Consider the following 24,115-nt stretch of genomic DNA (forward strand, 5'->3'; position numbering starts at 1 on the left):
TCTTAAACATAGTAAAATAAATAAAATAAAAATGGAAATTTGGAAATTGGATAGACATTATTAAATACAGAATTACCTTTTTTAAAATGAAAATTTTAACAAATCTGTAAGTAAACCTATTAGGGAATTAGTCTACCCCAAAAATGAAAATTCTGTCATCATTGATTCCCCCTCATATTGTTCCAAACTTAAGATATTTTGAAAGATGTTTCCGCTTTTTTTGGCCCAATGACATGGAAGTGAGTAAATGACTGAATTTTCATTTTTGGGTGAGCTATCCCTTTGAGACAAAGCTACATTATATAAGTGATGCAACAAAGAGCTAAACTTTTAGCAAATAAGCAGCAAAAAATGTACAGAAAGAAGTTTGTAAAAGGGCACACTATAGTGTAGTAGTAATCATGCTGTTCAAGAAGGTCATTTCACTCACTCCACAGTGCTTTGGAGGACTGCAAGCAGGATCATGTATTGATCACAATATTAAAATCGATTTTTTCAAAATACACTAAAGCTCATTTACCGCAGCCTTGCAACTCCTCGATGAAGGAGTTGCTATGAGATCATTGTTAATTATGTTTGAGAGTAATAAAAAACAAACCATTTATTGGAAAACTTTTTTCAAAGCAACCCAACAGTAAGATTATAATTAAGACCATAATTTCTCAAGTTACACATTAATTTCTCAAGTTGCACATTTGACAGGCATCTTAATAAAGGAGAGGAGCACTACGGAGGGGGGTGGTATTGCAACCACCTTCCAATATTAGTTTGATATAACCAGCTCCATCCAGACTAATGGCTTAACAAGCAGTGAAATATTACAAATTCACAGGAAAGGCCAATGAAAAGGTAATTAGGAATTCCCAGTGCTCTCAACACCCAAACATAATAAATCAAATATATTTCATCTGCTAAAGTTGTGGCGGGTTGTTTTATCAAAAGATCCTGGTAAGTGATCTTACAAACGATAATAAATGACAAACCAGACTGGGAAGCCTCCCACCAATCCCTCCTGGTATCCCTGACTCCTTTCCATTTTTATCTGTGATTTTATTAAATGTCTATACATAAGCCAGAGGTGACAACCTGTTCAATTAAATGGCGCAGTGGCTAAATGGAATGTGATGGATAGGCATTTGTGCACCAGGAAGAAATGAGCGGGCTGTGGACCACCACAATCCATCCTTTGAAAAACACAGCTGAGGTGGAGATAGGCAGTTGCTTCCAAGCAATACAACAAACATCAAAAAAAGGGGAGAATCTATCACTGTTGCAAACCCGGATCCTGCCACACTACTGAAACCAGTTTTGTTACCAGACCCACTGACTGGTCCATCCATCAAGAAGCCCAAGAAAAATTGAGCTCTGACATTTGGAGGCCTTTGAACCATTGCTTTGGCTTTGATAGAAACTACTGTGAGTGATAAATAGTTTTTACCATGCTTGCTCCGCTTGGTACAACATTTAGGTTGATATTACTGCTGCCCTATACTCTTGACATCTGGAAAAAGGGTCAGACTTTGTTTCCCCAAAACAGTCCATTTTCAGGCACAGACAGCAAGAAAATGCAGAATTTCATATTAAAGGCATGCCAGATTATGGACTGTGTGATACATTTTGCATAGATGCTATAACAAGTGCATTCTGCAAGAGATCTTTATTTTCCTACAACTATATATTTTTGAAAATCCGATTACAGTGAAAAAAAATTAAGGTAAATTATAGCTGGAAAAATAAATTAGCAAAGATGTAAAGTGTTCACTCTTAAAGCTTGGAAAGCTTGGAAAGAAATGCAATATATATATGCCCAAGCTTGGAAAGAAATGCAATATATATATATATATATATATATATATATATAATTATAAATATGATTTCCACAATAAAAACCATAAATGTTTTTAGCTTTACAATAACACAACCCAAAAGCAACCCAATAACACTTTACAATAACACATCCCAAAAGCGCACACTGCACGAGTTTGAAACACGTGGAAACGGACGTTACCGTTACACTGTCCAGATGAAATGCGTTACACTACTTAGTTTACTCACATAATCGCGCATATGTATACATTTCTCATAGTATGTAACGTTACCAGACAAAACACTATCAACATCAAGTACAGCCAGTAAAATCATACATACGATACGATTAGGATTTGTTTTGACTGGAGCGTGCGCGTGACGTCACTGATCAAAGAGCGCGCATGTTTGCGCCTGACTGATATGCTGTGAACACGGAAGTGAAACAACTTGTTGCCCCAGATTCAGTCATTGATTCATCTGCACAAACATGAGTGTCTCAAATATAGTCTTAATCTGGTTTATGTCTTCATTAGTCCCAGCTTCGGCGCTGGACAATGGTCTGGCTTTAACTCCCACCATGGGCTGGTTACACTGGGAGAGATTCATGTGCAACATCGACTGTGACGCGGATCCTCAGAACTGCATTAGGTGAGCGCGTGACCTGGAGACTGAAACAACTAAACTAAACTAAACAAAATCCATATTCAAAAAATAATTTTTGCTTCCACTAGGATTTAAAAAATGTTTCTGTGATGCTAATAAACGTTGTATGGATAAGAATCTAAATGGTTGTATATAGAGTCAAAATTACAAAAATCTAGTTACATAAAACTTTTCATGCAGAAAATGGTCAGATTAGAAAATGGCATGGTAAGTAAGAGAATGATGAAGAAGAAAACTATACACCCGAATCAGTGACTGCTAAAGCGTGCGATGAAGAAAACTATACACCTGAATCAGTGACTGCTAAAGCGTGCGTCTCTCTCTTCATACATAGAGATCTTCTCATACTGTGTGCAAGAGGGCAAAGGGCGTTTTTGGGTCTTGTATAGTGCTGTTTTTCACACTTGCACACACAGACAATCTGCCCTGTGCAGTGGACAGATGTTCGACCATGATGCCCTGTTCCTCATGCCCTTGTGTGTCCTGGCAGAGAGGAGCTGTTCATGGAGATGGCAGATGTGATGGTAAAAGAAGGATGGAAGGATGCTGGATATGAGTTTGTGTGCATTGATGATTGCTGGACCTCACACAGGAGGGACGCCCAGGGGCGTCTACAGGCTGACCCCAAGAGGTTTCCTAGTGGAATCAAAAAACTGGCAGATTATGTGAGTATATGTTGGCATCACGAAAGGCTTGCTCACGTGTGGCATTGCCTAGAATTTAAAGGATAGTTCTCCCAAACAATTCTGTCATCATGTACTAGCCCTCATGTCATGTGAATACCTTATGATATTTAGTGGAAAATAAAATAATTTACGGATTCCTCACACAAAGCTAACATGTGATCTTAGAAAATGGCTTGATAGCTCTGGTTACTATCTGTATGGAAAGAAGCAAGATGGATATTTTGCTAATAATTTGATAAATATATTAATAGTAATTAAATTTACCTATAGTAAATCATATTATTAAAATAACCATATAAATATTTTAATCATTAATAATGTTAATAAATAAATAATTTATTTAATAATTTAAATCAGTTAAACATATTTTTAATAATTACTAAATTAAATAAATAGTTAAATTACCAAATTACATTTAAAATAATTACTAAATTAAATAATGTCAATGAGTAACTGAATTATTCATTTTTGTGTTCGATGGCAGAAGAAAAAAAGATTATGTACAGTACATTTTGTTCCTTTAATGAAAGTGTTTTCATTTCAGATGTAAATTAGTACACACTTAACATTTCATCAAACAATAACAGTACTTAGAACTTATATTTTGTTGTCATTTAGAAATATGTCATAATTTTGGCTTCTCCAAATCTTTTTGTCAGTTATATAGCGCCCCCTACTGTTGTCGTGCTGATATCACAATAAAACGACAATCTTTCCTAATGTTATATCACTTGTAATGAATATTTAAGTTTTATTGTACTCTAAGGTCCATGCTAAAGGGCTGAAGCTGGGAATATATGCAGATTCTGGCACAAGAACATGTGAAGGTTATCCTGGGAGTTTGGGCTACTATGACATTGATGCTAAAACGTTTGCAGACTGGGGTGTGGATCTGTTAAAATTCGATGGATGCTTCATGCCTGACTGGCATCAACTGGGAGAAGGTAGGTGAATATGCAAGTCTCAGCAGTATGCTGATACGTTTTGATTTGCTGAGTTTTGCTAAGAAATGCTTTACATTATTTTGATGTTTCCCAGGTTATACAAACATGTCGAGAGCTCTAAACCAGACAGGCAGAAGTATTGTTTACACCTGTGGATGGCCATTATATGAGTGGCAACATCAACAGGTGAGGTGTATTCAACATGGCTATGTTAAAGGAATAGTTCATCTAAAATGTAATATTCTTTCACCATTATGTTGTTCCAAACCTGCTGAACACAGAAAAATGTGTGTTTGTGTGTGTGTGTGTGTGTGGTGTGTAATACTCAGCACCAAAACATTCACTCTTAAAGACAAAAAGATATTTAGAACAATGTTGGTAACCAAACATTTTCAAATCCCTTTGACCTGCATTGTATTTTTGGTTGTACAATGGAAGTGAGAGTGAATGTTTTGGTGCGGAGTATTATTAGCACACAAACAAATATTTCTGTTGTGTTTAGCAGAAGAATATGGGTAAGTAAATAATGACCGAATGTTCATTTTTGGGTGTACTATCCCTTCACTTAAAATTTGGAAACAAATTGTTTATAAAGTACAAATAGTTTTCATGAATGTTGCTTAGTTAAAATATGTTTTGTGTATTTTATATTTCAGCCTGACTATGAGGCAATTGGCAAGACCTGTAACCACTGGCGTAGCTATGAAGACATTTACGACCAGTGGAGCAGTGTGAAGAGCATCCTGGACTGGACAGCTGATCATCAGAAGATCCTGGTCCCAGTGGCAGGACCAGGTGGATGGAATGATCCCGACATGGTATAAAGCATCTCATCTGATCATTTTACTCTCAAATCGCAAGTTCACACTGGGTAATTTAAAATGAGCTTAATATGAATGGATTTGAATCTTATCATATTTCTGGTTATGACGCCTCAAGCTAATCATAGGGAACTTCGGTCTGAGCCACGATCAGCAGCAGACTCAGATGGCCTTGTGGGCTATCATGGCAGCCCCACTTCTGATGTCCAATGACCTGCGAAACATTTGTCCTAAAGCCAAAGAACTGCTGCAGAACAAACAGATCATTGCCATCAACCAGGATCCTCTGGGCAAGCAGGGCTATCGCACCTTAAAGGTAAAGTATATTAGCCCAACTTAGTTCCAAATGACGGTCTTAACCTATCTTTTGTTTCATTACAGTACCTGTCAGCAAGCTGGAATACATTTATCTTGTTCACAGGGTGACGGTTTTGAGGTGTGGGAACGACCCTTGTCAGGCAACAGGCTGGCCGTGGCAGTGATGAATAGACAGGAGATTGGGGGTCCACGCAGATTCATCATTTCTGTAGCGATGCTGCCTAGTTGGCAGCTCTGCAACCCAAAGTGCAATGTAACACAGATCCTGCCTGTGTACAAGGAAATAGGTGTCCAGAATCTGTTTTCAGAGGTGATGGTACAAGTCAATCCTACAGGCACAACACTTCTCACTGTCAGCCCTATCAAGAGCAGTCCTCATGACACCCTGTGACATGCAAAACTTTTCAAAGAAATGGAAAATGTATTATTGCACTAATTAAGAGTTAAATTTACTGATATTTTTGTTAAGACTTTTTTTTTTCTTTTAAATAATGCTGTAGTGTGTGTATATATATATATATATATATATATATATATATATATATATATATATATATATATATATATATATATTAGTATAGTATTTTATTTTTATTATTTTTTAAGTGCTGAGGAATCAATATTCAAAAAGTGTAGTAACACATAATTTTGCTGTACATAAAACTTTCACAATGCACTATAACTCTAAGAAATGAGTTCATACTTTACACACCTGTGTTTTTACCTATGTTTTCATTTCACTAAATGTGTACTGTATTACAGAAACATATGACATTCATCCATCAACTGTTCCACTTCACAGTGAAGACTTACAATGTGTTTAAAGGTTGCACTGCCAAATAACTTATTTTAACATGCATAAAGACCCTCAGGAATTTGACAGATTTGGCAGCTTATGTCTTGTTCTGAAATGAATATAATTGATCTGAAATCAAATAAAGCATCAGTGCTACTTTTGCATTACTATAATGTGACCCAATGTGACACATTACACTCATTATTTATCAATATGCTTTTGAATCTGTCTTTCATGTATACATCCCTTCAGTCTCTTTCTCCTGTTCTTACAAACACTGTTCAAATTGGCATTAAACACAAGTTGACCAATAACGAGATTTTCTGTAGCAACAAATGTCCAATTATATAGTGTTTGAAAACATTCTGTGGTGGAAATGACATTAATCTTGATAAATAGACAAAACAGTACAAAACATGTAATGATATATACAGGTGCTGGTCATATAATTAGAATATCATCAAAAAGCTGGTTTATTTCACTAATTCCATTCAAAAAGTGAAACTTGCATATTATATTTATTCATTACACACAGACTGATATATTTCAAATGTTTATTTCTTTAAATTTTTATGTTTACAACTGGCAACTAAGGAAAATCACAAATTCAGTATCTCAGGAAATTAGAATATTGTGTAAAGGTTCAATATTGAAGACACCTGGTGCCACACTCTAATAGGTTAATTAACTCAAAACACCTGCTAAGCCTTTAAATGGTTTCTCAGTCTAGTTCTGTAGGCTACACAATCATGGGGAAGAATGAATTGACGGTTGTCTAAAAGACGACAATTGACACCTTGCACAAGGAGGGCAAGACACAAAAGGTCATTGCAAAAAAGGCTGGCTGTTCACAGAGCTCTGTGTCCAAGCACGTTAAAAGAGAGGCGAAGGGAAGGAAAAGAAAAGATGTGGTAGAAAAAAAAAAGTGTACAAGCATTAGGGATAACCTGCAGCTGGAGTCAGTGCTTCAAGAACCACTACACAAAGATGTATGCAAGAAATGGGTTTCAGCTGTTGGATTCCTTGTGTCAAGCACCTCTTGAACAACAGACAGCGTCAGAAGCGTCTCTCTTCAAAAAAGGACTGGACTGCTGCTGAGTAGTCCAAAGTTATGTGCTCTGATGAAAGTAAATTTTGCATTTCCTTTGGAAATCAGGGTCCCAGAGTCTGGAGGAAGAGTGGAGAGGCACACAATCCACATTGCTTGAGGTCTAGTGTAAAGTATCGACAGTCAGGGATGGGTTTGCGGTGTCATGTCATCTGCTGGTGTTGGTCCACTGTGTTTTCTGAGGTCCAAGGTCAACACAGTTTATATACCAGGAAGTTTTCGAGCACTTCATGCTTCCTGCTGCTGACCAACTTTATGGAGATACAGAATTCATTTTCCAACAGGCACCGGCACACAGTGCCAAAGCTTCCAGGACCTGGTTTAAGGACCATGGTATCCCTGTTCCTAATTGGCCAGCAAACTCGCCTGACCTTAACCCCATAGAAAATCTATGGGGTATTGGGAAGAGTAAAATGCGATATGCCAGATCCAACAATGCAGAAGAGCTGAAGGCCACTATCAGAGCAACCTGGGCTCTCATAACACCTGAGCAGTGCCACAGACTGATCGACTCCATGCCACGACGCATTGCTGCAGTAATTCGGTTCATACTTTTCAGTTGGCCAATATTTCTAAAAATACTGAATTTGTGATTTTGTGATTAATTCCAAAATTTAAATAAATAAACATTTGAAATATATCATTCTGTGTGTAATGAATGAATATAATATGAAAGTTTCCCTTTTTGAATGGAATTAATAAAATAAATCAATTTTCATCACGTTCTAATTATATGACCAGCATAGCACAATTCCTTTTCAATTATGAGTTTGTTTTAACAACAGTGAGTCATAAATACAACAAATATGAATCGACCATGACCTGTTATTTTTTTTTTTTTTTTTGACATTTATAGAACCTTATAAAAAAATTAAAAAGTCATCGTTGAATAGATTGCAATAGCGCCATCATCTGTTTTGGAGGTACATGACTCGTTTACGTTGTTGGTCAGTGGGTTCATTCGTCACATGCATTGAATTGCAGCAGATGACCAGTAACCATCTGGGCATTGTTGTATTTTGCATCGTTTTACATATTTTGTAAGTAATGTATTTGTATTTGGGTTGTATATGAGTGGTTGGCATGTCGAAGCATGATTAGGGTGTCCACTAAAATCAAACCTTGATTAGGTAAATAAACTGATTTTATTAGTAACAACACCGATCACATCCAAATTTTGTGTATTAAGTTTTTATATTTTGTTGGTTTAATTGGTGCTACAACAACTGAGAAACCATCTGTAATGGTCATATTTATCAAAAGAGTAGAGTAGGCTTTGGATTAAAAACATTCAGCCTTCTCAAACAATATACCAAACTGACCTGTAAGAATAGGTCAGTTGCAGGCAGCATATGTGAGTATTACCAGGTTGCGTGAAACTGTTAACAGTAGCTCTGCATGAACGACAGTATGAAAATGAGCAGGAAGCAAAAGGGGAACTGAGTAACAAGAGTCCTGTGGTTGGGTGGAGTTTTGACCACTGCTGAGCACATTCACAGTACAATTTAATAGCCTGCACTCAGTCAGACTGGTTTCATCGTGGTGCCAGGTCACAGCGGAAAGAAACAGACCTCAGGTAAGATTTCTTTAATAACTTAAGACCGGGGATCCCCTGTCAAGGACTAAGAGTGTAATTTGCCATTAGCTGTGACGTAGAATAATGCTGTTGCTTAAAAGATACAAAGGGACAAAATAAAGCAAACAATTTAAGTTATTTACTAGATGGGAACATGCTATATAGAGATTTTAACAATGTGACAGTGAGAGAGAGAGACTCCATGATAAATGGCTAAACTAATCAATTTAAGCTCCTGTTTCTGGACTGTACAAATGCTGTTTTGCCATCCTGATTTACAGTTATGCAGGTAAATCAATATGCCAACATTTTTAATTGTATTTTTATTAAATTTTGTAAAACTATCAACGAACACCACAAAATAGACAACGTTATATTAACAATAGCAAACATAAAGACATGTATGTACAAAACTAAGAATGCATAAGTAAAATAATATATGATTATTACAATAAAATGACTAATTATTTGTTGATAAATTGCATAAAGTGCTGTACTGGATTAGATTGATGCTGCATACAAATCTGGCTCATAGAAGGGAGAAATAAGGGTCTATGTGTATATGCATTAATGTATAATGAACATACAGTGAAACTATTTGCACATGAAAACTGTCCTCTCCACTGGTTAGTCTACTTCACACTTTCATTTAACTTACTCAATAGTGTCACATATAGAGTGCATTTATAGTTCATGTAGCAGATGCTTTTAAAAGTGATCAAAAGGAACAAGAATAAGACAGTTTTCAGTTTCGAGACACATTCTGCAGCAATGTCACCTCTTTCAGCCAGAATGTTCAGTGTTTTAGCATTGTAACCTAACATGGAAGATATAAGGGGAATACATTTAAAAGTTTTGAAATCTGACATTAAAAACTCATATTTATCAATAATTATTCTGATAATTTGAGGGAACTGTCCTCTTCAGTGTTTATGGTGATTATAGTCCTGTTTTAACACTGGATCATGTATAAACATTTAAACAAATGTCCACACTCCTACACACACCTTTGTATACATCACATTTGTAAGACTGGATGCACAACAAGATACAATCAAAAAAAAGTGCTTTGCATTTGTACATCACACAATGAAAAGAGTCCATTTTGGTGGATCCCAGTGAAGTAATGCAAATTCAAATTCCATCGAATAACATTTACTGTAATATTCATCATCATCTGTGGCATTTAGGAGGCTAACTCCTGTTTGACACTAAAGTTGAAAATATTATTCCACATTTTCCTTTGTTAAAACTTACTCTTCAGTTATGCACAATTAAAAATAAGAAGTATATTGCTTAAAATACTGAAATACATATTTGCACTGTTGCATTTCACTTTATATTAGCCAAGTGAGAAAAAAAATGCATTTGTAAGAAACCACAGAGGTATAGATAAATTGTGGTCTAACGCGGCAGACTAACTTTTGCCGAGTTCACTACCTCCAAACATGAGTGATACTCACATAATTATCATCCAGGAACCTTACACAGACACAGGACACTCTAGAAGGTTCCAGTTGCTCAACATTACTTTCAATGAACACAAATAGTCAAATATATAAGCAACTATATAATCTGTTAACCACAGGGAGTATATTAATGGGTGTGCATGAGTTATTTCATGCTTAAAACAGTCACACCCACATTATGTGACATAAACAACTACAATGTTTTACGATTTGGCCTAAGGTTTAGACCTACCTGCCCTGCCACTAAGTATCATAGGAAGTTTTGCTCTTCATTATGGTAGTATTTGATATATCAACAAATTGTTACATTTGTGCAACATCTGCCTGGAAAGAAACCCTGATGTGAAACAGAGACAACCTTAACAGTAATTATCTGACTCGTACTGCTTACTGATGCCGATACGAACTGTGTTTCCCCTTCCTTTGTCTCACAGTACAACATTGATGCAACTTCCCTGTGTCAAGTCTTATAAGTCATTACCCTTTGAATGAGCTGTCGAGCTTTCATGGTAAACAAGGCTGCTAAAACAGTCCTGATATACCACAGCCACACCATTATCATCCTGGTGTTTAAAAGTGTACGTTTAAAACGGCAGTGACAGTCGCAACATAATGTGCCGATAATGTTAATACTTGTCACAGTTTTCATGTTGAACTTTTTGCGACAAGCTATTAAAGGTGTTCACAAGTGGCATTGGTAGCAGAAGAAGAAACCAGGAAATGCTTGCATGGTGTTTAAAATAGGCAGTTCAGTTTCTCTACCACAGAACACAGACGACTCAGCATTTAATGACTATGTGAGAGAAGCTTATTGCGGAGGCACTGAAAGTAAAGAGGAACAGAACTAACTGAGATGTTGTTTTAAAGGACACTGAGATACAGGTAACTTAAGCAAATGCTTCTCTGGAGTAAAACGTGTATTTTAATATTTACATTTTAATCAGAATACAAGAAAGGTATTTGTATATTAAGAAGATATTGAGCAAAAAACAGGGAACCTAGTAAGCTAATCTTTACTGATTCATATAAATGTGTGAAGTTACATTAGGTTTGTATTGTAGAGACAAACCTAAAAGCTGTATTCATTGACAAGGTCATTAAATGATTAACAAATGTTTTTTTCCCCTCAACACATTCTTTCTCATAAATTATCTGGATTCAGTGGGGCCCTTGTGATGTTTGGCAATTTTTTTTTCTTTTTTTTTTTTTTAAATATTGTTTACATATATATATTTCAACCTACAGTATCATTATTGGATAATATATTGTTAATTAGACCTCTTGGCCTTTAAGGCCTTTTCGGTAGTAAGATTTGAACATTCAGTTTTGGTATGTAAATAGTGAAGATACATGGGGAGATGCTAATATGTAGAGAAAGGGTGAGTGAGGTTGTGGGTTCACATCATTGACAAGAGCAGGAAGAAGTGTTCAAAGGAAACAGATGATCTACAGGAGGAAACATTGGCAACAAAGGACGTCATTGACACTGACAGCAGGACTCATGCAAACCATTCCTAATCAGGCAAAGCCACATGGATCCATATTCAGCATTAGACCAGATCAGACCTGTTGGAAAACTGGATGTAGCATAACACGCTACCATTAGATACTAACATTTCGATATAGAAGTTGGTTTTACTACAGGGGATATAAAAATCATTTCCCTTCAGCTTTTTTTTTAAACATAAAGAGGAATGCCATATTTAACAATATCAATGTAGAGTTCAGTCCCGAACCAGTCACTCAAAGTTAACTAACAAAATCAAACATGTAACATGTTTAACATGTAAGGTTGTCTTCTAGTACACATCAGATATAAAAGAACATGCCAGACAGCATTCTGGAGGAGATTTTTGTAAAACGGTCCCAGCAGAAAAAGAAGACCTCACCTTTAAACTTCAAAGAAAGGCTGTTTGTACTCACGCAGGACAAGATATCCTACTACGACTATGATGCTGAAAAAGGGGTATGAATGAATTTGACATTTTCTTAGCTTAACAGTAGATGTTGGGAAAATAACATAGATGCAGGCATTCATTAAAGTCGGCATGAATTAGAAATTCACCCTATTGTCTAAATGTATTTTATTGAACTTAGAGTGAATAATTTGGCCATGTATGTGTTTCTAATTTCTCAAAAAAATGTATCTGCTTAAACCCTGCCCATTTCCTACAATCAACTTCAAGCTCTCATTTAGATCTGCATCTGTCCAATCAAAACCTGATGGATAGAATAAAATCCCCGTCCTACTGTTTTTTTTTTCTCTGATAATCCACTTCACCCAAATGTACATCACAATACAAAGAAAAGATCTGTTGCTCCGTGTTACATCATTACTTTAAAGGGTTAGTTCACCCAAAAATCAAAATACTGTCATTAATAACTCACCCTCATGTCGTTCCAAACCCGTAAGACCTCCGTTCATCTTCGGAACACAGTTTAAGATATTTTAGATTTAGTCCGAGAGCTCTCAGTCCCTCCATTGAAGCTGTGTGTACGGTATACTGTCCATGTCCAGAAAGGTAAGAAAAACATCATCAAAGTAGTCCATGTGACATCAGAGGGTCAGTTGGAATTTTTTGAAGCATCGAAAATAAATTTTGGTCCAAAAATGGCAAAAACTACGACTTTATTCAGTATTGTCTTCTCTTCCAGTCTGTTGTGAGATTTCAAAACACATGCGATTTAGTGATATCCTGTTCGCGAACGAATCATTCGATGTAACCAGATCTTCTTGAACCAGTTCACCAAATCGAACTGAATCGTTTAAAACGTTTCGCGTCTCCAATAATCATTAATCCACAAATGACTTAAGCTGTTAACTTTTTTAATGTGGCTGACACTCCCTCTGAGTTCAAACAAACCAATATCCCTGAGTAATGCATGTACTCAAACAGTACACTGACTGAACTGCTGTGAAGAGAGAAATGAAGATGAACACCGAGCCAAGCTAGATAACAAACAATAGACTGACTCGTTCTCGAGTCAAGAACCGGTTGCATAGGTTTTCGGATCACCAGTAGCTCTTCGGACAGTTCGATTCAATAAACCGGTTGAAGAAAATGGTTTACCGGTTCTTTTGCGCTCAACGTAATGATGTCATTTGAGATGATTGCCTTTGATTCAAGCCTTCGGTTTACCCGCGCTCATAACATTAGCACAGAATCAGTTCAGAATCAATCGCCAAAAGAATCAGTTCAGTTCAGACGCTCTGTGTGTCGGTCTGCTTCACGCTGAATCACACATGCGCAGTATCATCAGCTCCACGGTTCTCGAATCAGACACGTCTGACAGAAACGGTTCTTGACTCGAGAACGAGTCAGTCTTTGGTCGTTATCTGGCTCGGCTCGGTGTTCATCTTCAGTTCTCTCTTCACAGCAGTTCAGTCAGTGTACCGTTTGAGTAAATGAATTACTCCGGGATATTGGTTTATTTTACACATTACACATTAAAAAATTTAACAGCTTCATTCATTTGTGGATTAATGCGTATTGGAGACGCGAACCGTTTCAAACGATTCAGTTCGATTTGGTGAACTGGTTCAAGAAGATCCGGTTACATCGAATGATTCGTTTGCGAACCGGATATCACTAAATCGGATGTGTTTTGAAATCTCACAACAGACCGGAAGAGAAGACAATGCTGAATAAAGTCATAGTTTTTGCTATTTTTAGACCAAAATGTATTTTCAATGCTTCAAAAATTTTTAACTGACCCTATGATGTCACATGGACTACTTTGATGATGTTTTTCTTACCTTTCTGGACATGGACAGTATACCGTACACACAGCTTCAATGGAGGGACTGAGAGCTCTCGGACTAAATCTGAAATATCTTAAACTGTGTTCCGAAGATAAACAACATGAGGGTGAGTTATTAATGACATAATTTTGATTATTGGGTAAACTAACTCTTTAATATATATAAACTACTATTACAAGTTATTTCCAAAACTTTACAAGTTTTTTCCAATATTTTGTGATTTTGATCTTTTAATAACATAATCCTCCTACTGACTGTTTAGAAGAGGAAAGGCCTGAAAGGTTATGTGGACACTGAAAAGATCAGATGTGTGGAGGTTGTTTTACCAGAAGACAGCGCACCTCCTGACCGACTTTATCCATTTCAGGTGGGTCTCAGCAAAATCACACCTCTCCACCAATTCAATGGGAACACACTCAACTTTGATCTTTTTGAAAATTTCTAAACAATTTATTATATATTGTTGGTGTACAGTATTTACAGTAATCATGTTACTTCCACTTCTCTCATTAATATATTGTACAGTACATCATCATGTCTTAGTTTCCAAGTTGAGCTGAAGTGAAGTTGAAGTGAAGTCTGTGTCTCTGTATCTAAGTTTCAACATTAGCTGACTAGTAAGTATAGGCTAACAAGATCACTTAGGCTAGTAGAAATATGTCTGATTGGGCTGATAGAGTGCAAGAAGAAACTGCTCAGGCTTTCAACCATGAAAAGAAGCTGAGAGTAATGAAGCAGAAGTGAAACCTTTCCTCTTCAAAGTCTAAAATCAAAGGAACAACAAAACTTATAAAAATGTTAACAAACAGGTGCTGGCACTCTAAAACTGTCAGACTGATAAAAGCACCGTATATTGTTTTTTACTTTGAGTTTTCCATCCTAAGACAACTGTCAAAAAGAAAGGGCACCAGCAAATGAATACATCAAACAGTAAAAATTTGTGGTTTTCAGTTTCTCAAACAATTAACACTTTTAAATTGTGAGCTATATGTATTTATAAATCTTTACATAACATTACTTGCATTGAAAATATGTACAAACTTCGCAACTTTCAAAAATTGCACTAAAAAGAAACTGTAAACTGTCCACTAAATGAAACTTCAAAAGAAAGAGGAAACATTTGGCAATAGTAGATTACTTTGAAATGCAAAAGTTAATCCATCTATAGGCCAACGTCATATATAGCGTTGTATTGTGATGTATTTTTCTTCCCTCTCACAGATAATCTATGATGAAGGTCCTCTTTATGTATTTGCTAAGTCGGATCAAATTCGCAAGCAATGGATAAACGAGTTAAAAAATGGTCAGTATGTGTTTTAAGTCATTATCACAAATTCTATTCAAATTAACAAGCCTACTGTATGTGGGCTAACATTATAGGAAAGATAAGAAGACAAGTATAAATGCTTCCCATAACACACCATACAAGTCCTATGCAAAACACAGTGATGATTCAATGTAAATTACTTCTAATGTACCTGTCTTTAAGTGGTGCAATCCAACAAGGACCTTATGCAGAAGTATCACCCGTGCTTCTGGGAGGATGGCATATGGAAGTGTTGCCAGCAGGAGATGAAGCAGGCAATGGGCTGCATGGTGCTGGAGGCCAAAAATGGAGGTCTGTTATATTAAGTGTGAAAATAAATTTGGTTCCTTTCATTTCCGTTCTCATTATTTGAGTTTTCTGAAATGTCATACGTTCTCTCACATTGTTACCTCCAATATATGTTTGATGGAACACACACTGAATATAGCTACAAAGAAAAACTTCTCAGCGTGACCAGTCCATTCCGATTCCCAATGAATGACTCTTGCAAGCCAATTATTCTTGGTGATTCAAAAACATATAACAAATTTGGACTAACTTCTGAATGGATGGGTCTGGTGAGCTGTGTGAGTCGGTTCTTTTTAAGCGATTCAAAAATAATAACTGCAATCTGCGTAGTCTGTTTCCTGGACAAATTACTTTGATGAATCGGTTCTTTTTTGACAATGGACTTTACTGTGTTTTGTGAGTTGTATTATGTAAAAGTATGTTACTACATTTTTGTCGTTTGTTTTTGTTGTTTAATCTATAGTTAAAGGGGTATATATATATATATATATATATATATATATATATATATATATATATTCTCTAAAAGTGCAAAAAGTATCGTTAATGGCACATGATTCTTTAAAATTTCCATCGCTATTCAACAAAGGTACCATTACTTCATCATTTCAACACTTAAGTATGGCGCAGTATTTGAAAGTTAATGCTACTTAAACAGCATTTGCATTTCTTCAATACATGTCTCTTACCCTTCTTCAAAGGGTTTTCCAAAAGGGGGTCCAAGTATCGTGATTTCAGGAAGCCTCTCCCACCAACACCCGAGGAGGTCAGTTACCAATCTATCCAATCCCTGACATTATATGCATCACATACCATCCGATTTACTCTGTCAAACTGATCTATGTTGCTCTCCTGCTTTAGGAAAAGCCACCCAGGCCTCTGCCCCCCCAGCCTCCCATGATCACACCAGACTTCAGTGTGGGCATGACTGTTGTAGCTGAATATGAGTATGCACCAATGACTCCCCAAGACTTGGAGCTGAGAAAGGATGAGGAATACACACTCTTAGAAATCAGCGATCCCAATTGGTTTAAAGCTAGAGATAAATATGGGTAAGAGACTGCAAAATGATTAAGCATATGATTAGTAATGCTTGATCTATATATTGTAGACATAAAGATAGTCTAAATGTGCAACTGGAGAATGTATTTGATAAAAACAAAGACTCCTGTTGAATTATTTGCATATCTGGGGAAACTTTTAGAGGCTGTGGGCGAAAGTTAGTCAGGTGGAACTAGCTGTGCAATCAGGGCTGTGTTCTTTCAGATATGAAAAGCATTACTGATATCCTATACCGTTTACAGAAATGAAGGATACATCCCAAGTAATTACATTGCTCAGGCCTTAAACGGATTGGAGAAATATGAGTAAGTATTCATTCAAGATTATGGACAACTACTGTCTATGCTAGTTTGAGAAGGTGAACACTTTTTAAACCTTAGAAACAGTTCAACCACATTTTAACAGTTTTTCTATCTTGTAGTTGGTACTGTAAGAACATAAACCGCAGCCAGGCAGAGAATTTGCTGAGAACAGAAGTAAGTATAGAGCCATGGTTGTAATCCCAATGTAATTTATCCACAAAACAAATAAATAGATAAAAATCTGTATATAAACACTTTGATTATAAAAAGGCATCTATGTTTCTTTGTGTGTGTGTGTGTGTGTGTGTGTGTGTGTGTGTTATATATATATATATATATATATATATATATATATATATATAGTTAGTTGAATTCTATTTTTTTTTACACTGAAATGATTTTTGACACTTCCGACCTGAATTAACTCTATATATCTGTTTAATATACAATAGAATAAAGATGGTGGTTTTTTGGTGAGAGACTCTGGCAGATTCACTGGAAAATACACTGTCTCTGTGTTCACCAAGGCTGGTGGGTGAGTCTGATCAAGTTATACATTTGTTTCACAGTTAACTTATCAAAATGAAAGTGGAAAACTGACCCTACGGAAGAGAGATGTAAATCTCTATGCAAAACTAGAATAAGTCCTATCAGGTCAGGTTTCCCACTGTGTAAATTGTCACGGCACTGTGTTGTTCGTCTCTCAGGTTTTCTGTGAGACCAATTGAAGATATCATTTGAAACCTAAGTTATTGTGAGAACTTCATTTCTTGTCTCTCTCCAGGGAGACTGCTGGCAGCTGCAGACACTACAACATATGCGTCACCGCAGAAGGCCAGTTCTATTTAGCGGAGAAGCACAACTTCAGCAGTATCCCAGAACTTATTAATTACCACCAGCATAATGCAGCAGGTAAATCTCACCTTAACCGCTTGCATGTGAATACACAATGTCAAAGGATGGGTGTTAAAGTATTTCATTAAATCAAATATGTTTCAGGTCTGGTGAGCAGACTAAAATACATTGTGTCAGATCGGGCTCGGAATGCTCCCTGTACGGCTGGTCTGGGTTATGGTGAGTTTATATTTGTCATGGGTTTGGTCATGATCATGGGTTCGATTCCCAGGGAATGCATGAACTGATAAAATGCATACCTTGAATGCAGTGTAAGTTGTTTTGTGATAAATGCATCTGCCAAATGCACATATGTAAAAATTTAAATGCAAATATTTGCCTGTATGCTTCTGGCAGTTCCCTCTAAATTGGTTTGATTAAAAGTGTGTGCTAAAATTGCCCTCGTCTCCTACTTTTCATTACAGGAAGTTGGGAGATTGATCCTCGTCAGCTTACATTTATCAGAGAGCTTGGTAATGGTCAGTTTGGAGTGGTAAAATATGGTAAATGGCAAGGCCGTCATGACGTGGCCATCAAAATGGTTAAAGAGGGCTCAATGTCAGAAGATGACTTCATTGAAGAGGCCAAGGTCATGATGTAAGTATACACTATTGTTAAAAAAAAAAAAAGTGTCAGTAAAAAAAAACAACAAAAAAAAAAAAAAAACAGGAAGTGTTCACATAAATGCTGATCTTTTGACCTTTCTATTCATCAAATAATCCTGAAACATTGAGCCATGGTTTCCACAAATTGGGTAGAATGACTTTTTTTCAGCATTGATCATAATAAGAAGTGTTTCTTGGGCACCAAATTATTAGATTAATTAATATTAGAAGGATTTTTGAAGGATTATGTGACACTGAAGACTTTAGGAATGGCTGCCGATAATTCAACCTTGCCACAACATTTTAAAATACATTCAAACATAAATGTTAGTAAACTGTTGTAATATTTCACAATATTACTACATTTTTACTGTATTTCTGATTTGTTTCAATCATGTTTATGTCTATAATTTATTATTTTCTGCTGTACAACACTAGGAAACTGTGTCACGGAAACCTGGTGCAGCTCTATGGCGTCTGCACAAAACAAAGGCCCATTTACATAGTCACAGAATATCTCGCCAATGGATGTCTGCTGAATTACTTACGGGATGTTCTGCAGCACCCATCGAGTATTCTGCTCCTTGAGATGTGTAAAGATGTCAGCGAGGGCATGGCCTACTTGGAGGCCAATCAGTACATCCACAGAGACCTGGTTTGTGTGACAAAAATCTTCCTTGCCAACTGGAAGAGATATTTTAACAGTAAAATGTGTCATTTTAATTTATTTGTATTTTTTGCTCATAGGCTGCCAGGAATTGTTTAGTAGACTCAAATGGAACCATTAAAGTGACTGATTTTGGATTGTCCAGGTAATTTTATGCATGGCCCAGAACAGTGTTTGAACAACTTACTACTCCTATACACTGACTTATTATATAAAAATGACTGCTTTTCTTGCAGGTATGTTCTGGATGATGAATACACCAGCTCCGTAGGTTCAAAGTTTCCAGTTCGCTGGTCACCTCCTGAAGTCCTCCTTTTCTGCAAGTTCAGCAGCAAGTCAGATATCTGGGCATTTGGTGCGTCACCACTGCATTTCCAGCAGAACTTTACCTTCTATCAAAATCATGGTTTCATTTCCTCTTATATTGTTTGTCTGACAGGTGTTTTGATGTGGGAGGTATACACTTTGGGCAGAATGCCATACGATCGGTGGAACAACACAGAGATAGTAGAGAAAATTACTGCAGGTCATCGGCTTTACCGCCCACAACTGGCCAATGAGAAAGTTTATTCCATTATGAACATCTGTTGGCACGAGGTACACAGTTTTATACTATGTTGAAACATGTTGTCAGTGTAAACATGACAAAAGTCAAATAATTAAAGAGTTTGCCTACTCTCTCTCTCTCTTTTTGTGTTTTTTGTTGTAGAGACCAGAGGAGCGGCCCACATTCATTGATCTGGTCATGACCATCAAGGACTTGCTTTTCAATATGTAATAGACACAACTACTGTGCATCATTTAAGGACATTAAGGACACAGCCCATCAGATGCTATAGTCTTGTGTATGGAATAGCAATAATCATTATCATTATCAGTTTTGAATGACCTACTTACATTCTTTCATCTAAGGAACCCAATAAAATAAATTAGTATGAGTTTACAATGTTACAAGAAAAAAAAGTAGATTGGAATGTGATTTCTCATGTAACATGTCTCATGTCTCTACTTAAATTTTCCTTAAACCTTTGATATATTATGAAATTCCTAAATTTCATATCTAAATAGCTGCTCTTTAATATTATTAAAATTATTCATAATAACCAGCAGCAACAAAAATACAAATAAAAATCGATGACTGTAATTTACATGTACATATAAATAATGACTGGGTATTGTTTTTTTATTGAGTATGTATGTATATATATATATATATATATATATATATATATATATATATATATATATATATATATATATATATATATATATATCAAGTAAACGTAGGTAAAACAAAGTACGATCTAGAAGAAATCTTCCAGTCTTGATGTGTAAATATATATAAATATTTTTTTTTCACCTTATCTTCTGTGGTTTACATTTGATGTCTATTTAATTAAAGACTACACTTTTTAATCTAGCTGTGTCTTGAATAAAATGAGAGTGGTTTCTCAATATCCCTCCGGCTCCACTGCTTTTTGTCACTCTCTTTTAATATTCCTTTAAAATTACATGCATTTGTCAACATTGATGTCAGTAAACACTTGTTTGATTAACCAGCATTATTTTGATTCAAAGTTCTAAGTCTAAAATAGTGTCATCTGCCTAGCCTGGTCCAAACTAATCTCAACACATATTTCCACGTTACAACATTTATATTATCACATAACTGTTGTTGTTTAAATTACAAACTGCAGATTTTTTTCAAATGAGACAACTGATGTTTATATACCTGAAATTTTACACAGTTCCACCAAATTCCAATTTAGTTATCATGTACAAAAACCTATAAAGTAGCATCTGTTTAAGAAGGGCACCATATAAACAAAAGTTTCATCCCCAAAATGTCCAGACAGACAGGGGACTGACAATGTTTGAAGTTATTCAAGAGCATCTGGCAACCCGCGGGACAGTCACCAGGAAGTTTATTTACGCGAGACTAAAACGACACCGAAGGACGATATGAATGCAAGGTAACTCAGTTTAACAATTATTTACATTGTTAGTGTTCATATAATGTATATAATATAATGTATATTGCTAATGTAGTCTTTAATGTAGTCTTTAATGTTAAAGTAAATAAGTGCCGAAACTTGAAACATCACTAACGTTACTTGCTAGCGTAAAATATATGAAAGCTTAAGTGAGCCAATCAAAATTTTTTTTTTTTTTTTTGCTTTCCCTTTTTGAAAATGTTATGATTCTGTATTTCCTGTAGTTATAAATGCGTAGCGTAGATAGAGAAATAGTCCACAGTAAAATATTGTTTTGAAGAACTGGCGATGTGAAAGGCAGGCGTGAATCACATGATCTGAATCGCTTCCTTTTCCATTCTGTGGCTGCTTTAAAGTAGATTGTGCTGTCTACATAGATATCATATTGGGGCATTGTAAGCTTACTCAGCTGCGCTTATGATGCCCAAAAAATGCCGTCTAGGTAGGCAGCTCACTAGATTTTTAGACATATCCAATTCTGTAACTTTTGTCTAATGGACAACTTTATTCAGATGGATGCTCCAAACCGCTCTAACTTCTACATTGGTTTGGCACTTGCTGTAAGCTCGACAATCTTCATCGGTGGCAGTTTCATACTGAAAAAGAAAGGCCTCTTACGACTGTCCAAAAAGGGCTCTACTAGAGCAGGTGGGTCAGTAAAATTTGCAGAGTAACCTACCATTCCACAATACTTTAATAGGGAGTATTTGAATTGCATTGATTAATATATATAATATATATATATATATATATATATATATATATATATATATATATATATATATATATATATATGTGTGTGTGACTGTTTTTTTCATGTTTTTTTCTCTTCATTATTCAGGTCAAGGTGGATATGCATACCTGAAAGAATGGTTGTGGTGGGCAGGGCTTATATCAAGTATGACATTATCATTTTATATATTTATTTGCAATTAGTGTGACTGAATTATAAGGCATAAACAGAATACTGACATTAATCAGATGTGTATGATGATTATTAGATCTTAGTAATAAAATATTGCCGTTCACATCTGAATATGTCAATAATATGCACAATCTTTTGTCTTTGTCATGTATTTGATTTTCAGTGGGAATAGGTGAGATAGCAAATTTCGCAGCATATGCATTTGCTCCTGCCACATTAGTAACACCTCTGGGAGCACTGAGCGTTTTGGTCAGGTAAATTTACCACAGTGTACAACATTTGGGGTCTCTTATTTGATCGAAAATACAGTAAAACTGTGAAACAATATTTCTATTCAAAACAACTGTTTTCTATATTAATATATTTTTAAATGTGATGGAAAAACAAAATTTTCAGCAGCCGTTACACCAGTCTCAATGTTGATTATTCCTTCATATTTCATATTATTATCAATAGTGGAAAATGTCTTTTTTTTTCAGGATTTGAAATATAAATATTTAGCAACATTATAAATGTCTTTACCATCAAATAAATTAATCCTTGCTAAATAAGTGTAAATGTCTTTAAAAAAAAATCTAATGTTTAGGGTTGTACAGGAAGATGAATTATTCGTCTAAAACCTGACTGGATATACAACCTTATTTTTTGTTGTTAGTGCTGTGCTTTCATCATACTTCCTGAGTGAGCGGCTGAATATCCATGGGAAAATTGGCTGTTTGCTGTGCATCTTTGGTTCCACAGTTATGGTTCTCCACGCTCCGCAAGAGGAAGAAGTTGCTTCTTTGACAGCAATGGCAGAGAAACTCAAAGATCCAGGTATTCTTCTGTCTTACTTACAAACAAAGTAGGCATTCTGAGAGTTATGTGCTGTTTTTCATTAGAGTTGTCTCATTTGCATGTATCACAGGATTCATCGCTTTTGCTGTCTGCATTGTTGTCAGCAGCCTGGCCCTGATCTTCTTTGTCGCCCCTCGCTATGGTCAGAAGAATGTGCTAGTGTACATCCTCATCTGCTCTGTGATTGGTTCGTTGTCTGTTTCCTGTGTGAAAGGCCTCGGCATTGGGATCAAAGAGCTGTTCGCTGGAACGGCTGTTCTGAAAGAACCGCTGTTCTGGGCCCTTCTCATATGCCTTGTGATCTGCATCAGTATCCAGATCAGCTACCTTAATAAGGCCCTTGACATCTTTAACACTTCTTTAGTTACACCTATTTATTATGTCTTCTTCACCACATCTGTCATGGCTTGTTCAGCCATCTTGTTTAAAGAGTGGCTTCAAATGTCAGCTGACGGGGCTGCTGGGACAGTTAGTGGCTTTCTTACCATCATCATTGGCATTTTTCTTCTTCATGCGTTCAAGGACATCAACTTTAGCTTGGACTCTCTACCTTTCTATCTGCACCATGGACCTCAAGAAAGAACATGGAACCAACCATATATTGCTTTGCCAACTGATGGGAGAACTACTATGGATGAGAGCAAACTGACTAAAGAAAGAAATGCAAAGAGCTTTTTTTCTGAGAGTTCAGACAAAAGGAGCAATGGCACATTTAATACCTAGCATTATATCAGTAAAAACACATAATGCTTGTGGGTAATACAGCTTTACTATTTGATACTGTACTGTACGTGCACACTTTGCAAAACAATACTGTGACAGTACTTGAATTAGTTAGTTTTTTTTAGTATAGAAGGTAACGGTGTTATATCTATTTCTATCTTTCCATCTGTTAGTTTTATATTGGTGATATTTTCACACTAATAATGCTGTGCCCATTCACTTCTTGTAAATACAAAAAACCTTGAAGTAGCAGCATACGGTTTAAAAACCTATTTTACATCATCTTTATCAATGTTTTATTATTTATTCTATGACTAAACCAGCCTTGTTTAGAATATACATAGGATAACATTCATATAAAGCATCTTAAATGTATTAAGTTAATATTTAAAGCTTCATCTGTTCAATAAAAGCTTTTTTTTTATACACTTTGCTTGACTACTTATACTCTACCACTTAAAAGTTTTGATGAAAGTGATTTTCTTTCTTTATCTTTTCTAAAGCAACAGCTAAACCTCTGAGGTGGTGCATATATGTA

The 24,115-nt window shown here is 35.9% G+C and overlaps 3 protein-coding genes across 3 annotated transcripts; all 3 read left to right on the forward strand.

Annotated features, from left to right (window-relative positions):
• Positions 1 to 2,230: 2,230 nt before the first annotated feature.
• LOC113081207 (alpha-galactosidase A-like) lies at positions 2,231 to 5,632 on the forward strand. The gene is made up of 7 exons (XM_026253286.1): positions 2,231 to 2,457; positions 2,963 to 3,137; positions 3,925 to 4,102; positions 4,197 to 4,288; positions 4,759 to 4,920; positions 5,042 to 5,239; positions 5,345 to 5,632. The coding sequence occupies exons 1-7, from the start codon at positions 2,297 to 2,299 to the stop codon at positions 5,630 to 5,632; spliced, it is 1,254 nt and encodes a 417-aa protein (XP_026109071.1). The 5' UTR covers positions 2,231 to 2,296.
• Positions 5,633 to 8,663: 3,031 nt separating this feature from the next.
• Positions 8,664 to 19,928, forward strand: LOC113081212 (tyrosine-protein kinase BTK-like). The gene is made up of 18 exons (XM_026253292.1): positions 8,664 to 8,721; positions 11,994 to 12,156; positions 14,216 to 14,320; positions 15,175 to 15,256; positions 15,443 to 15,571; positions 16,270 to 16,334; positions 16,430 to 16,620; positions 16,873 to 16,935; positions 17,052 to 17,106; positions 17,385 to 17,467; positions 17,717 to 17,844; positions 17,932 to 18,006; positions 18,252 to 18,423; positions 18,870 to 19,086; positions 19,179 to 19,243; positions 19,335 to 19,453; positions 19,538 to 19,695; positions 19,808 to 19,928. The coding sequence occupies exons 2-18, from the start codon at positions 12,016 to 12,018 to the stop codon at positions 19,874 to 19,876; spliced, it is 1,917 nt and encodes a 638-aa protein (XP_026109077.1). The 5' UTR covers positions 8,664 to 8,721; positions 11,994 to 12,015; the 3' UTR covers positions 19,877 to 19,928.
• A 1,065-nt stretch (positions 19,929 to 20,993) lies between these two features.
• LOC113081209 (magnesium transporter NIPA2-like) lies at positions 20,994 to 24,003 on the forward strand. Its single transcript, XM_026253287.1, has 6 exons — positions 20,994 to 21,071; positions 21,605 to 21,740; positions 21,934 to 21,990; positions 22,181 to 22,271; positions 22,673 to 22,833; positions 22,925 to 24,003. Exons 2-6 carry the CDS (start codon positions 21,605 to 21,607, stop codon positions 23,575 to 23,577), a joined length of 1,098 nt encoding a protein of 365 aa, XP_026109072.1. The 5' UTR covers positions 20,994 to 21,071; the 3' UTR covers positions 23,578 to 24,003.
• Positions 24,004 to 24,115: the final 112 nt, after the last annotated feature.

This window comes from Carassius auratus, unplaced genomic scaffold (assembly GCF_003368295.1).
Source record: "Carassius auratus strain Wakin unplaced genomic scaffold, ASM336829v1 scaf_tig00033419, whole genome shotgun sequence".
NCBI lineage: Eukaryota > Metazoa > Chordata > Actinopteri > Cypriniformes > Cyprinidae > Carassius > Carassius auratus.

Coding starts and splice junctions, on each gene's coding strand:
- LOC113081207 (XM_026253286.1), top strand. CDS start 2,297: ATGAGTGTCTCAAATATAGTCTTAATCTGGTTTATGTCTTCATTAGTC. Junction 2,458..2,962: donor GATCCTCAGAACTGCATTAG/GTGAGCGCGTGA, acceptor GTGTCCTGGCAG/AGAGGAGCTGTTCATGGAGA. Junction 4,289..4,758: donor ATGAGTGGCAACATCAACAG/GTGAGGTGTATT, acceptor TTTATATTTCAG/CCTGACTATGAGGCAATTGG.
- LOC113081212 (XM_026253292.1), top strand. CDS start 12,016: ATGCCAGACAGCATTCTGGAGGAGATTTTTGTAAAACGGTCCCAGCAG. Junction 19,087..19,178: donor AGTACATCCACAGAGACCTG/GTTTGTGTGACA, acceptor TTTTGCTCATAG/GCTGCCAGGAATTGTTTAGT. Junction 19,454..19,537: donor GTCAGATATCTGGGCATTTG/GTGCGTCACCAC, acceptor TTTGTCTGACAG/GTGTTTTGATGTGGGAGGTA.
- LOC113081209 (XM_026253287.1), top strand. CDS start 21,605: ATGGATGCTCCAAACCGCTCTAACTTCTACATTGGTTTGGCACTTGCT. Junction 21,741..21,933: donor AAAGGGCTCTACTAGAGCAG/GTGGGTCAGTAA, acceptor TTCATTATTCAG/GTCAAGGTGGATATGCATAC. Junction 21,991..22,180: donor GTGGGCAGGGCTTATATCAA/GTATGACATTAT, acceptor TTTGATTTTCAG/TGGGAATAGGTGAGATAGCA.